At 41.5% G+C, this 14,933-nt stretch overlaps 2 protein-coding genes across 2 annotated transcripts in view; both read right to left on the reverse strand.

Annotated features, from left to right (window-relative positions):
- Nucleotides 1–14,933, reverse strand: part of LOC140727581 (uncharacterized) — a 167,282-nt gene that overhangs the window by 117,257 nt on the left and 35,092 nt on the right. The window lies entirely within an intron of this gene.
- Nucleotides 6,075–14,397, reverse strand: LOC140727418 (uncharacterized). Its single transcript, XM_073044698.1, has 4 exons — nt 14,055–14,397; nt 11,950–12,060; nt 11,366–11,718; nt 6,075–6,805 (listed from the first exon to the last, which is right to left on the reverse strand). Exons 1-4 carry the CDS (start codon nt 14,395–14,397, stop codon nt 6,800–6,802), a joined length of 813 nt encoding a protein of 270 aa, XP_072900799.1. The 3' UTR covers nt 6,075–6,799.

Here is a 14,933-nt window from a genome sequence, read left to right on the forward strand (position 1 = left end):
ACACTGCTCAGCACATTCTCTCCCATCGGGCAGAAGATACCTGAAAGCACCTACCACCAACCTCAAAGACAGCTTCTATCTCTCACATGGTGGATTGGATAGTGGACTACTTGACAGATAGACCTCAGTATGTGCGGTTGGGAGACTGTAGGTCTGACACAGTGGTCAGCAGCACAGGAGCGCCACAGGGAACCGTACTCTCTCCGGTCCTGATCACCCTGTACACATCTGACTTCCAATATAACTCGGAGTCCTGCCATGTGCAGAAGTTCGCTGATGACACGGCCATAGTGGGGTGTGTCAGGAATGGACAGGAGGAGGAGTATAGGAAACTGATACAGGACTTTGTGATATGGTGCAACTCAAACTACCTGCGTCTCAATGTCACCAAGACCAAGGAGATGGTGGTGGACTTTAGGAGATCTAGGCCTCATATGGAGCCAGTGATCATTAATGGAGAATGTGTGGAGCAGGTTAAGACCTACAAGTATCTGGGAGTACAGTTGGACGAGAAGCTAGACTGGACTGCCAACACAGATGCCTTGTGCAGGAAGGCACAGAGTCGACTGTACTTCCTTAGAAGGTTGGCGTCATTCAATGTCTGCAGTGAGATGCTGATGATGTTCTATAGGTCAGTTGTTGAGAGCGCCCTCTTCTTTGTGGTGGCGTGTTGGGGAGGAAGCATTAAGAAGAAGGACGCCTCATGTCTTAATAAGCTGATAAGGAAGGCGGGCTCTGTCGTGGGCAAAGTACTGGAGAGTTTAACATCGGTAGCTGAGCGAAGGGCGCTGAGTAGGCTACGGTCAATTATGGAAAACCCTGAACATCCTCTACATAGCACCATCCAGAGACAGAGAAGCAGTTTCAGCGACAGGTTACTGTCGATGCAATGCTCCTCAGACAGGATGAAGAGGTCAATACTCCCCAATGCCATTAGGCTTTACAATTCAACTGCCAGGACTTAAGAACTTTTTTTTAAAGCTATTATTAATGCTTTTTGAGTTAGTGATTTAGATGCATATCATATTATTACTGAGTTAAGTATTGTATGTAAGGAGTTTTTGCTACAACAAGTATATGGGACATTGGAAAAAATGTTGAATTTCCCCATGGGGATGAATAAAGTATCTATCTATCTATCTATCTATCTATCTAGCTGCTACCAGACTTTTCAATGGACTTGGTTTACAATGCGAGGAATTTTTAACCGCATAATTTACAAAGTACTTTGTTATAATCTTGAACTCTGTTTACTTGCACTGCACTTTCTCTGTGGCTTTTACACTTTATTCTGCATTGCTATTGTTCCACCTTAATGCATGTGTAATGATTGATCTGTATGAACAGCATGCAAGACAAGCTTCTAACAGTACCTTATACATGTATCAATAAACCAACACCAACATCAATACTACCAGCTGTGAGTAAAAAAACAAACTGCTGCAGGAGCTAATCTATGGAGGCAGAGGATTGTCGGCATTTCGGGTCAAGACCCTGAAATGTATACTGCAACCCCTTCCATCACTGTATTACTTAATGAGCTGCAGGAATTAATGATTAATACAAACTTTATTATCCAACTAATTTACTTCAATGACAATTACAGTGTAACAATCAAATAACCAGAGAAGCATAAAACCAGAAGTCCAGACAATAACATAGAAAATAATGAATTGAGAACATCCTTCTTTATCAACGTTACTATGAAGTAAAGAGTTCTTGCTTATGTTTCGTCTCCAGAAGCAGCACATTTATAAACAGTTAAGAAAGATCCACACCTTATATCCCTATTCCTCTGATAATTTTTTCCCCCTGGGTGGGGTCTGCATCCTTTCTATGACTTTCAAAGTTAGCTTTATCTACTAAACAAGCAAAAGCACATTTAGATGAAAGAGACCCATCATCACTATCACTGAGAACATAAAAACTCTAATAATGTCCCATTTAAACACAAGCTTCTATTTAATACAAACGATAACAAAGGTAAGAGATAAGAGCACCAGAGGCTGTTTTCCCCTTCGAGCCTGTTCATCATAGTCACAGCTGATATACCTCAGCACACTGTCCTTTCCTATCCAGAATTTGCCGACTTCAGAAGTGCACTTAATTCTTTGGTACAGACCTGTAGTATTGTCATCTGAACACGGGGCGGGATCATTGCCAACTGATTGTTTAAAAACTTTCAGCGGGATTTTCCAGTTGCTTCCATTTTATCGGTGCTTGCATGAGGCTCCTTTCTATATTGCCTTGACAAAAGTAATTTATATATGTACTAATGGTTTAAATAAAATGATGCAAATTGTCATTCTCTAAATATATTGAGCAGTTGATTAAAAATAATACAAAGCATTTTCATACCAAAATCATCTTTTTTGAAAGATCAGTTTTCTTTTTAAGATAACTACAGTTCTGTGCAAGAGACTTAGGTAGTCTAGATTTTATATACAAATTTTGTTTCAGATATTTTTTTTCCTCCTGCATTAGTGTGTCAGTAGAAAAGAGCACATTTTAGATTTCTAAACATTCATTTTCCAAAAAAATTAAATGTTACCAAGAAATATTTGTAGTTCTTTGGAGTAACATATAAGTAATAGACCACTTTTCAAATAAAATCTTGATTACTTAGTATGTATCTAGCCCAGTGCACGATCAAACTGTTATGATCCCAGCCCCCTCCTTCCTGAGAATCGCAAGATCGCTACTAATTCGGGTCTGGGACCCAGGAAATGAGAGAGAATCCTCAGAAAGACAAAGCAACGAATTTTGACCATTGTTTCGTGGAGACACCTTTGTGGATTGCGACTCTATGCTACGTGCCAGCTATCAGGGCTACATGGACACCCTCGGGCAATGTGGAGTGAGGATTGTATCACCCCACCTTGATTGACATCTACAACTCTGCAAGTCAAGATAAAAAGGGGCTACAGGAGGCAGTCCCCTAGCGACGCACCAGAAGGAGATACCATCGCTCATCGCTCCCGTGATAACGGGAAGCTATTCGGAAGCCACGTGTGGTTCGTTTTCCCTAGCCTGGGGAACGAGTGTAACACCAAAAAGGACTTCGAACTGACAACGGGGAAACCCACGTTACCGATTCAACGATTTGAGTCCAAAAGGCTGGCAAGTTTATTTTCTCACCAAAAAAAATCCCTCTCTCTCCAACACGTGAAACCCAGCGGTCCCCAAAAGGCTAAAGCCTGCATGAACTCGACAGACTTTGATATTTCCATCGGACAATATTTTTACCCCTAGACAAACGATAGAGCTACTTCTTATTGTTGATTATTACTATACCCGCGCTTTAGATTGAGTATTGATGACGTATATTATCTGAATGTTGGTATTAACCTTACATTTGTGCCCCTTTATAAATAAAAACGTTTAAAAATAGTACCATCAGACTTCAGCGGACCTCTCTATCTTTGCTGGTAAATGACCCAGTTACGGGGTTCGTAACAAAACCAAGATAACAAACAGGATGCTAATGATAAATGACAATGAGTTGACTGCACTAAACTGATTAACTGAAACAGAAATCAAACTGGCCAAAGGACAACCAAATTAAAAGGTGAGATTGTGGCAGATGTGGGAGCTTAATCTTCAAATCATCAATTCTTACACCATGACAAGAATGAGCTTAGTTACAAGGTGGTCATCCTGTGTCAGCAAGGTCTCTCCCAAGCAGAAATGTGGCAGGCAGGGGTTTCAAGATGTGCTGTCCAATCTATTCTGAAGCAGCACATAAAAACACGCAAGGTTGACAATCAGAAGTGCAGTGATCGAACATGAAAGGAGTGTAGGAGACGGATATACACCAAACTAATGTCCCTTCTAACTCGGAAGTCCAGTACTGCTATCAGCTCTGAACACACAGAAACCACTGAAACCCAAGTACACCCCTCTATAATCTGGAGAAGTCTTGTCAGAAATGTTCATAGAAGAGTTGCTGCCAAAAAGTCATTCCTTCGAGGTGGAAACAAAGCCAAGAGACTCGCCTACGCACAAAAACCCAGGACGGGTGTGCTGAACGATGGCAGCAACTACTCAGGAATGACAAGTCAAAATTTGAAATTTTTGGCTCAGACAGGAGGCAGTTTGTCTATGGAAAAGCTGGAGAGCGATACACAGATGCGTGTCTGCAGCAAACAGGAAAACATGTCAGAGGTTCCCTGCCGGTTTGGGGCTGCATTTCTGCAAATGGAGTTGGTGATCTGGTCAGAATTAATGGAATCCTCAATGCTGAGAAGTACAAACAGATTCTGATCCATCATGCAATGCCATCAGGGAGGTGTCTGATCAGTCCTAACTTCATGATGTGTCTAAGACTTTAGCACAGTACAGTTTTTTTTAAAGTAGAAGATAGGTTCCTAAGATTACAATAGTTGCTAAAACTTCCATATGTGAAAATAGTTGCAAATCCAGAAGGAGGGTCATTTTTAAATTTTATTATCCACAGTGTCATTTATGCAGGAAAATGCCCACCCATTATATAAATCCACACAAATTTCAAATCTTTTCAGGCTATAAAACTGAAAATGGTTTCCAAAACAAATTACCGTAGATTCCGGATTTTAAGCCGCTACTTTTTTCCCACATTTTGAACAGCTTTGAACTCTGCGGCCTTTAATACGGAGCGGCTAATGCATTATTTTTTTTCATGCCGCCGAAAACATTTTGCCTCGTAACAGTAGACCAATAAAATTGATGAGTAGTTCACAGAGGTCCAATGAAATTGTACAATAAATCAAGCGCACTTTCACAATTAAATTATTGTAAATCAGTCATTTGTACTCACCCTCATCAACATGGAAAACACTCGAAGAAAAGCATTGTGCTGCCTTTATGGCAGTTATTTAGTTTATAATATTTTCGCTTAGTAATTCATTTTCTAGTTAAAGTTAGAAGAGTTTTAACTATATTTGTTTTCTGTACTACATCGCGGGATGCTATGACGTCACACCCGGTTTCGCCGCGTCTTGTGGGAAAAATACCAGTTTGCGATAAACGGGAAGGAGGGGGCGAGCGGCGGAGCCAAAACGCTGCTTTTAAGTTAAAGGCGATCAATAACTTTTCCTGGTAGGCTGCAGTATATATATTTTTTACCAGTCGTTAGGAGATATTGGAATGTTGTTCAGTAAAGAAGTATACGCAACGTATATTTAAAAGTAGCCGCGTTACAGGCACGGTTTGAAAAAAAGCATTTGCAATATGTATTTGTTTATGTTACCATATGGATTTACCGTAGATTCCGGATTTTAAGCCGCTACTTTTTTCCCACATTTTGAACAGCTTTGAACTTTGCGGCCTTTAATCCGGAGCGGCTAATACATGATTTTTTTCATGCCGCCTCAAACATTTTGCCTCCTAACAGTAGACCAATAAAATTGATGAGTAGTTCACAGAGGTCCAATGAAATTGTACGATAAATCAAGCGCACTTTCACAATTAAATTATTGTAAATCAGTCATTTGTACTCACCCTCATCAACATGGAAAACACTCGAAGCATTGTGCTGCCTTATGGCAGTTATTTAGTTTATAATATTTTCGCTTAGTAATTCATTTTCTAGTTAAAGTTAGAAGAGTTTTAACTATATTTGTTTTCTGTACTACATCGCGGGATGCTATGACGTCACACCCGGTTTCGCCGCGTCTTGTGGGAAAAATACCAGTTTGCGATAAACGGGAAGGAGGGGGCGAGCGGCGGAGCCAAAACGCTGCTTTTAAGATAAAGGCGATCAATAACTTTTCCTGGTAGGCTGCAGTATATATATTTTTTACCAGTCGTTAGGAGATATTGGAATGTTGTTCAGTAAAGAAGTATACGCAACGTATATTTAAAAGTAGCCGCGTTACGGGCACGGTTCGAAAAAAAGCATTTGCAATATGTATTTGTTTTTGTTACCATATGGATTTAATTAAAAGTTAAAAAATCCTCACGTGTAATATCTTTCTGTGTAAATATCTCATATTACAACGTGGGACACCTGCGGCCGAAAATCCGGTGCGGCCTAAAATCCGGTGCGGCCTTTACAATTAAAAAATTGATTTTATTTCTAAAATTAGAGCCAGCGGCTTTTAATCAGGTGCGCTCTGTAGTCCGGAATCTACGGTACTTCGGAAGTGCACTTAATTCATTGTTACAGGTTTGTAGTTCTGTCATCTGAACAGATACATTTTTTTCTCAAATCTTTTTATTATTCAAAAATACACAGGCACATCAAAGTAACAATACTTACAATGCCTCAAAAAAATTATCTTAAAAATTGAAAATTGTGAATAAAAAACCCTACTAAGCATGAAAAGTGAGTGTGGTGAACTACATATACCTGTCTGGACACACCCCTCTGCGTGTCTTAAAAAAAACCCACTGAGCCATGCGTCAAAAAGAAAGCTTCTAAAAAATAAACAGGCCAACAAGTAAAAATATATCAAAACAAAATTTACACTTAGATCGTGGAGGAAATCTATCAATTAACTGAAATGATAGTAACAAGCAAATGTAGTTCTGTCATCTGAACAGATACACTGGGTTGCATAATTACAAGCTGTTCATAAAGAAGCTTTCTCCTGAAGATTAATATACCTGATTTTCTAGTTGTTTACTCAGATTGGTGTGTGGATGAGCCCAAAGAGCTGTTCAAAAACACAATAGGTAAAGTGAAGAATTGCATCGACTCAAAAGTCCCACACTTTGGCCTGTTGTCCAAAGGAAGAATTCTGAGAGTTCAGAAGCTGGAAGAACCATTCGCAGATGCCTTGCCCATTTGTTCACCTTCTGAGACTCCAACTACCACTTGCTAATACTGGAATATGTTAAGAAAAAAGAATAAAGTCAGCTTTCTCTTAAAAAAAAATTGAACAGTACAACAAAGATAAATACATTGAATACCAGGAGTCTCTTCAAAGACCCTATTGTATCCACCTCCACCACCATTGCCAGAAGCCCATTCCACGCACTTGCCATTCTCTACATAAAAAACTTACCCCCTAACATCTCTGTACCTAATGTATTTATATTTATTGTGTATTTTTATTATTGTGTTCTTGATCTTACTGTTGCTATTATTTTTGTTTGGTGATATGAAAACATTATTATTTCTGAGCTGTATCGGATCTGGAATAACAATTATTTCATTCTCCTTCACACTTGTGTACTGGAAATGATATTAAGCAATCTTGAATCTTGAACACTCAACATGGATTTATCCGACACCACCCATGAAGTTGACTCCATCAAAGACCAAGTCTGATTCTTTTTCTCCAGCGCTGGTACACAGTGGGTGCAATGTGTATCACTTACACATTTACCCTTAATTAACCTAGACAATGACAAGCCTCCAAGCCCATAACACCGAGAAGGAAAAGGGCAGCAGGCCATGGAAACAGAACCATTTGCAGGCTCCCCTGAAAGCTGCACACAAGCCTAACCTGGAAGCAGATCACCTAGCCTTCACTCCCACTGGATCTACAACTTCAATTGACCCCTTAACAGGATTGCTTTATGAGTGTGTAGTGTGTATGTGTAGGCCTCTTAGTCTCGATAGACCATGGATTTGCACCTTGATAAGTTTCCAGGGCGCAGGCCTGGGCAAGGTTTTTTTAATATATATTATGGGAGACCAGCAGTTGCCCAAGCTGCAAGTCGCCCCACTCCACACCATCAATGTTGTCCAAGGGAAAAGCATTAGGACCCATACAGCTTGGCACCGGTGTTGTCGCAGAGCAATGTGTGGTCAAGTGCCTTACTCAAGGACACAACACGCTGCCTCAGCCAAGGCTCAAACTAGCGACCTTCAGATCACTAGACCGACGCCTTAACCACTTGGCCATGCGCCAACACTGATGAGTAAGGCAAAGGTCAACTGACTCTGAAGACTAGTGGTATTCATTTAATGTTTAGATGTTCTTTACAGCCGCAGTGTAGGCTTCGTGTTGCTTTTCAGGGTTTTAGTTAACGGCCCTGTTTGGCCCAGAGTTTATTGTTTAGTTTCCCTTTAACACTGTTCATGTTAAAATCTATGGACTACCATCCTGCTTCAGTGTCTCTCACTCTGTACTTACGCCATATCCAAACCTGGTAGCACTCTGTTCATTTATTATATTATGTATCCTTGGACATTAAGCTCCCACAACTCAGTGATGCTCACAACGTCATACCTGCCAATTTCTAACTGCACTACAAAACTGACAGGTTACTGTCGATGCAATGCTCCTCAGACAGGATGAAGAGGTCAATACTCCCCAATGCCATTAGGCTTTACAATTCAACTGCCAGGACTTAAGAACTTTTTTTTAAAGCTATTATTAATGCTTTTTGAGTTAGTGATTTAGATGCATATCATATTATTACTGAGTTAAGTATTGTATGTAATGAGTTTTTGCTACAACAAGTGTATGGGACATTGGAAAAAATGTTGAATTTCCCCATGGGGATGAATAAAGTATCTATCTATCTATCTATCTAAAATCATCTACCTTATCCTGTATACTATGTACATTCTAATAAAACACATTCATCACAATTTTTGATTTTGTCCCAATGTTATACTTCAATTCATCCCACTGACTAATGTTGCCCTATCATCTGCCTGCTTTTCCCTCACAGTCTCACTACACAGTGCATCTAATTGCTTACCAACTGCAGCATCCCCAGCCTGTCACTCTGGTTCTCATCCCCCTGCCAAATTAGATTAAATCCTCCCCAACAGCTCAAGCAAATCTGCCCACAAGGATATTGGTCCCCTCTCAGATTCAGGTGTAACAGGTCCTTTTTGAACAGGTCATTACTCCCCAGAAGGGATCCAAATGATCCAAATAACTGAAACCCTGCACCTATTCCTCAGCCACGCATTCATCTGCCAAATCATCCTGTTTTTCCCCTCAGTGGTGTGTGGCACAGGCAACAATCCTGAAATTACTACCCTGGAGGTCCTGCTTCTCAGCTTTCTAGCTCCCTATATTCTCTCTTGAGGACTTCCTCCCTTTTCCTATCTATGTTGTTGTACCGATATTCACCATGACTTCTGGTTTCTCACTCTCCCCCTTTAGAATGCTATGGGCTCGAACTGAGACATCCCTGACTCTGGCACCCGGGAGGCAACATACCATCTCTATGTCTCCTTCACATCCACAGGATCTCCTGTCTGCTCCTCTATGGAATCCACTATCACTACTGCATTCCTCTTCCCAATCGAGCAACAGGGTCAGACTTAATACCAGAGACCTGGTTGCTATGACTTCCTTCCCCCACCAGAAGTATCCAAAGTGATGTAATTATTATTGAGGGAAACAGCCACAGGGGTACACACAGGGTTCTTTTCTCTTCTCCTGACAGTCACCAGGTATCATCCCCTTTGCATTTTAGGGGTGACTACCTCCTACCTATCACTTCCTCCTCCTCTCAAGAGCTGAAGGTCAACTAGTGCAGCCCCATTTCCTCAACGTGGTCCCATAACACTGCTGATGGAGTAGTGTAGGGAAGGGTATAATCGTGCACGTTGGTAGAATGAGTGAAACCACAGAAAATTCAAAAATCAGAAGTGCAAAGTGACTTGGGAGTCCTCATGCAGGATTCCTTAAAGGTTAACCTGCAGGTTGAGTCACTGGTTCAGGAAGGCAAATACAATGTTTGCATTCACTTCAAGAGAAATAGAATATACAAGCCAGGATGTAAAGCTGAGGCTTTATAAGGCAAACTGAGCAGTTTTGGGCCACTTCTCAAAGACAAGATGTGCAGGCATTGGAGAGGGACCAGAGGAGGGTCATGATTCCAGGAATGGAAAGGGTAATGTATGAGGAGTGTTTGATGGCTCTAGGTCTGTACTCAGTGATGTATAGGAGAAAGGAGGTGGATCTCAGTGAAATCTACTGAATATTGAAAGGCCTAGATAGAGTGGCTGTCAAGATGATGTTTCCTACAGTATGGGAGTCTAGGACCAGAGGACACTGTGACAAATTAGAGGGATGTCCATTTAGATTAGGAGGATTTTTTTTTTTTTTTAAATTTTATTATTTTTTTTTTAAAGACCAGAGCATTGTGAATGTGTGAAATCCATTGCTACAGATGACTGTGGAGGCCATCATTGGGTATATTTAAAATGGAGGTTGGAAAGTTCTTGATTAGTCAGGATGCCAAAATTACAGGGAGAAAGTAGAAGAATCAGCTTGATAGGAATAATAAATTAGCCATGATCGAATGGCAGAGCAGACTTGATGGGCTGAATGGTCTAATTCTCTTATGTCTTAAGGCCTTTTCCATCCATCATCTCCAGGCTTCTTACTTCATCCCCTCACACACCTAGCAGCACCTATCACCTTCCTATCCCTCCACCTTCTTGTCCTGGCTTCTTCCTCCTACGTTTCCAGTCCTGATGAAGGTTCTCAGCAGAAACATCAATTGTTCATTCCTTTCCATGTATGGTTCCTGGTCTGCTGAGTTCCTCCAGCACTTTATATGTATTTAATATGTTTGATGTTTAATATTCTGTATGTTCAAAGCTGCTTTTTGCATGATTTGTTCTTTATCACACGTTGGGTGTTTGATGTTTTCTTCAATTAGGTTCCATGATGTTTCTTTTTTGTGGCTGCATGTGGGATAACAAACCTCAGAATTGTATGCAGTATACATACTTCAATAATAAATTTACTTTGAACCTTGATTTTGTATTTCACCACATCTGTATTACTATATTTGGTGTTTTCTTCTAATTGAATTCAACAAAGGAATATGATTTCACAGAATGACAGAATAATTCCATTCAGAATTCCAAGCTCACAATTCAGCTCAACCCCAGTTAGTAATACTTTCCAGTCATTTCTCTACGGCCCATTAAATTCATTCCTTTTAGATACTTAACCAATTCTTTTTAGATCTATAGAATTAAAACTCTGTCAACTACTACCCCCTGACAGTGTATTCCAGATGGTAAACACAGTGTAGAAAATTCTTTCCTATGTTAAATTTGAAACAATACCCCAAGAGATGAGTTAGCAGCTTTGATGAATCATTTTGCCAAACTGATCTTATCCACCATTCTGTTAGTTACAGCAACTTGATTTTCATCCCATTTCACGGCTCTTTTTTACACTCCCAAAAATTAATCTAATAAGAAACAACCTCCATTTCAAGTATATCATGGGGTTCTTAAGAGAACACTTTCTTGTGAAGTACAACTATTGCAACGATTTTGTCTTAGTTATTTTTCTGGATAGCATTTTGAGTATTGTGGTTTTTGGCTAATGGAAGAACATCTTTCAAGTCTATGAACAATGAAAACAAATCATAAGGAAATTCTAACAGTTCAGACACAAGAACATTAAAATCTCCACATGCAGCCAAATATCTTTTGATGCACATAAATCACCTGTGAAATATTCACATGCATGTCCAACTTCATGGCTGTTGCACGCTGTGGTGGATTCACTATTTGCTCTCGCCTTCGCCGTTGCTCCTCTTGTCTCCTTGCCTCCTCCAGTTCTTCCATTGGTTTTGGGTGCGGGAATTGCAGATTGGTTTCAGCTGTTGATGGCTCTCCGTTCGTTTCTGTTATACTCCAATAGGCCAAAGCGTAATCAATAAGTTGCTGTTTGTCCAACAATGGAGAAAGCTCGAAACCTTGTTTATTTAGGTACTTCAATATATCCTCATGCAGAACCTTCCTGCGTTTTAGGAGCTCTTCTGCACTTTGGCTGTGGTTCAGAATGATACTGATGAGGTCTGCAAGAAAGTTCAAGAATATGTAATTTATATGCACGCAAATGCCTAATCTCAACATTTCAATGCAAGTAAAATAGAAAAAGAAATTGTAAGTACAATAATTAGCTCACTAAGGTAAATAAGAATGAGAAATTAAGATATTACTGTAATTCAACTAAAAGAAAAATACCCTGATTATGCACTCAGTGAGGGAGAAAAATGGCCACAGTTGCCCGGTTTACTGCCTCTTACTCAGGGGTTGAAGTTCAATGCTGATTTCCTCTGCTGTCCATGCAGTCTGCACTGTGACCAAGTAGGTTTCTTCCTGGAGATGGATTTCCTTCCAAATTCGAAACGTCGTCACTACCTCCTCCCATAGATGCTGTCTGGCCTGCTGAGTTCTGCCAGCATTTTGTGTTTTTATTTATTTCCAGCATCTGCAGATTCACTCGTGTTGCCAGAATATAAAGTGTTGCTTCTTCAACCTGAGCGTGGCCTCATCAATACAGTAGAGGGGGCCATTGACTGACAGGTTGGAATGGGAATGATAAGTAGAATTGAAATTGGTAGCCACTAGGAGATCCAGCTTTTTGTGACAGACAGAGCAAAGGTGCTCGGTGAAGTCGTCTCCCAATCTACGTCAGGTCTCACCAATATACAGGAGGCCACACCGGAAGCAGTAGATACGATCCCAACAGCCTCACAGGTGAAGAGTCGCCTCACCTGGAAAGACTGTTTAGAGCCCTTAATGACACTGAGGGAGGAGGTGCAAGGAAAGAGTAAATAAATGAAGTCAAAGTCAAATTTATTATCAAAGTACATATATGTACAAGTAGTGAATCTTTGCTGTGCTCCCTGTCCTTAAAAAGGAGCTTGTAGAGCGAATTAAAACAAAAGGGAAAGAGCATTGGATGAGTTTAAATGCGTGATTGATGTGCTATCGGTATGTTCTTTCTCTCCATAACTCCATGAAACCAGTGCTTGCACACTGCCCCACAGCCCTGTGCAAATGAAGTGAGAATCCCTTACTCTTTATTCCAACACTCCCATAATAAATCCTAACATACCATTCACCTTCCTGTTCTCCTATTGCATCCACTGGGTTTCAGTGACGTGTGCACAAGGACACCCAGCTTCCTTGAACATTAATACTGTCCAATTTCTTGCTTGCCATTTACAAAGAATTGAAAATACACGTGGACTAAGATGCTAACTGTCCTGTGCTATCATCAGTGGGATCATCAGTTGATCTGCCACCTGTCTTCAGGAGTTTCGGCCCGCTTATGATCAAGACTCCCTCGAGGTGGTGGGCCAGCAGTGCTAAAGCACCACCTCCCACTGGTGAGCTTAACAACTTGGCATCTGCCTCTGGCAGAGTTGTTGGTCACTTCCATCCAACAGATAGTCCATTCTTCAGGTGTCTATGCAGCTACTGAAGAGTTTACAAAAGATGGATACACTGTCTGACTATCTGCCCCTCTGGACGTACTTGGTCCACACCCATGATGTTCCTGGCTCAGCAACAGACCTGCTGGTTGACTTGATCTCTCTTCTAGTAAAGCCAAGGTCACGCAGCCACTTCTGGAAAGTGAACGCAATAAAGCCACGGCAACCTACTTCGAATGGATAGCATGAGACCTTCCACCCTCTGTCTCTGCACTCTGATCTTAATTCTGCATACTTGGTTAACTTGTGCTCATGGGCTTCATCGATGTTGTCTTCCCAGGGGACTGAGGTCACCAATAACCACTTCTCTACTGGTATCAGACCAGACGATTATATCTGGACGCAATGTGTTAAAAACTATTTGCTCTGTGAAACAGCCTTTCCCATCCAGGTTGGCCTTGACACACCAATCATTGGCTGAAGAAAGTATGCTTGATCGTGGGCCTGTGCTGTACACCCTTGAATTAGAGCATTCTTTCACAAATGATATGCAATGTTCTGTGCAGCATGGGGCATGAGATAAGTTGTGCCACAGTACTCTGCTCAACCGCTTCTGTTACAACTTTGAGAACGTTGTTATGTCTCCAAGTGTACATGCCGCTGGAAAGATTGACTCTGCATGCACTCAAAATATGCTGAAGTGTTCCCTTCTCGCCACAAGCAGCACACCTGTCTCTCTTATCTTCATACCAGGTGCTGAGGTTGACAGGTGTTGGGAGCAGGTCATACACTGCTCTATATAGAAAAGAACTGCGGAGTGGTTCCATCTGCCATAGGACATTCCAAGATAGATGTCGTTGTTCAACACTTTTCCACCAGGTCCAAGCCCCTTGTTTGGTCAGGCCAGCTGCTTTAGCTAACCTCTTCTACCTCTCGTATTTCATGTGTTACAAGCTCACAATGCTCCTTACCTGTAGAAGATGACCACCACTTGTGGGTTGTCCATCCAAGTCCCTGGTGGCCTAGCTGGGTAGCCCTGACCATCTCCTTGTGCTTCAATCTTGACTCTGCCTCATCAACTGCTGCCCAGGCTGACCACTTCCTGCCTGATCTCACATCCAGCTGGATGTTCTTGATGACAGGGTCTTTTGAGTCTTGAAGTATCAAGAATGATCCGACCTTGGCTACCTTGACCTCAACAAGGAATTGCACTGGGATGGTAAGCTTTGTCTGGCTACTGTGGATTGCAATATTAGTGAAGCTGCTCGGTACTCCAAGCCACTTCTTCACATACTTGTTGATCTTCCGTTCCATTGCCTCAACATGGGACATTGCCACTTCTTAGAGTTAGTGACCACATTATCCATGGCATCAGTCCGTACTGCAAGCACCACAACTTCAACTTGCCAGGCAAACCACACTTGTCGACAGACATCAGACTTCTGCTGATCTGTTCTCCTGTCTCTTGAACCCTCTTGGTGTCTCTCAGCTCCTCTGTGTACCATCACCTGAGGCTCTTAACTGGTTGGTCCTGAATGGATGGAATCTCCTCTCCACAAAGGGTGAAATGAAAGTCAACCAGCTTTCCACTCCTAAAAACAATGCTCCTTGACTTCTTGGTCTTGAACTTCATTCTTCCCCAATCGATTAGCTCCTCGAGTCTAGATAGTACACTTCCCACTGTCTCCATGCTAGGACCAAAAGGTTGAGATCGTCCATGAACGCACGTATTGGTGGCAACTTCCCTCTGCCATCAAGTGCGACACCTGGTCCCACTGATTCTGCAGCCCTCACAATGACCTCCATGGCTAACACAAAAAAGGATGGGTGAAATCGCACATCCCGTTGGG

This window comes from Hemitrygon akajei, chromosome 5 (assembly GCF_048418815.1).
Source record: "Hemitrygon akajei chromosome 5, sHemAka1.3, whole genome shotgun sequence".
Lineage (NCBI taxonomy): Eukaryota > Metazoa > Chordata > Chondrichthyes > Myliobatiformes > Dasyatidae > Hemitrygon > Hemitrygon akajei.